Source organism: Nanorana parkeri, unplaced genomic scaffold (assembly GCF_000935625.1).
Source record: "Nanorana parkeri isolate BGI_ZX_2015 unplaced genomic scaffold, ASM93562v1 scaffold188, whole genome shotgun sequence".
NCBI lineage: Eukaryota > Metazoa > Chordata > Amphibia > Anura > Dicroglossidae > Nanorana > Nanorana parkeri.
The window spans coordinates 417258-418042 of record NW_017306456.1 but is presented as its reverse complement, the minus strand read 5'-3'; the positions used below and the strand labels follow the sequence as shown (position 1 = coordinate 418042).

At 50.2% G+C, this 785-nt stretch overlaps 1 protein-coding gene across 1 annotated transcript in view; it reads right to left on the bottom strand.

Moving 5' to 3' along the window:
* Positions 1-746, bottom strand: part of CAV3 (caveolin 3) — a 7710-nt gene extending 6964 nt beyond the window's left edge. The window contains exon 1 of the mRNA XM_018555235.1: positions 442-746. Coding sequence (XP_018410737.1) covers positions 442-552 — 111 coding nt within the window. The 5' untranslated portion in view covers positions 553-746. The remainder of the gene's footprint in view (positions 1-441) is intronic.
* Positions 747-785: the final 39 nt, after the last annotated feature.

Below are 785 nucleotides of genomic sequence, written 5' to 3'. Positions count from 1 at the left end.
AGGCACCAAAGGGCCGTACCGTGAGTGCCAAAGGACTGCATGAGACTCCCAGAGAGCAGGTTGGGCACCGGGGCCCTACGGTATTTCCTCATATACTCATGCAGGCTATCAGTTGGTAGTTTATGAATTTGGTGTTTGTTACTAGCCCTCCTGTGAGAGGAATTGAGGGAAAATTCTCACATACGTCTGTGCCAATTTTCCTCTACAATTTCTCCTCCTCCCCGAGGACCTGAACACAGATATCTTTGTACTACTGATGTTAATTGTTAATTATCACTTAAAAGATAAAACAGTAAAACAATGACATGAAAGTTGTAAAAGTGATACAAAAAAGAAACCATCTACAGGGTGGGGGCTGTCCCTGGGATTCGGGGACAAATGGCCGCCTCTACACCGTCTCCACCCAATAAGCACACCGCACACAGGGGAGGGAGGACAGACCTTCACCACGTCCTGGTTGATCCTCTTGGGGTCTCTGTCGACTAAATCGATTTCTTTGGTCAGGATATCCTTTGAGATCTTCTCTTCATAATAAGATTGTTCTTCGGCCATGGTCCAGGGGAGCTTCGACCAGCCGTGGTGGACGGGGAAGGCTGGGCGCGGGGCGCTGCTGGAAGTTGGGAGTCTTTGTCATATGTTTCTGACATGCGAGGGCCTCTCGGGATGCCAGCGAACAGCTGCCTAACATAGCTGAGCCGCTGTCAGTGTCATTCTGACCACACACTATTTCACGGCTGAAACCCAATACCTGGATCACGCCGGGACAAACAGAACCCCTCCCCACC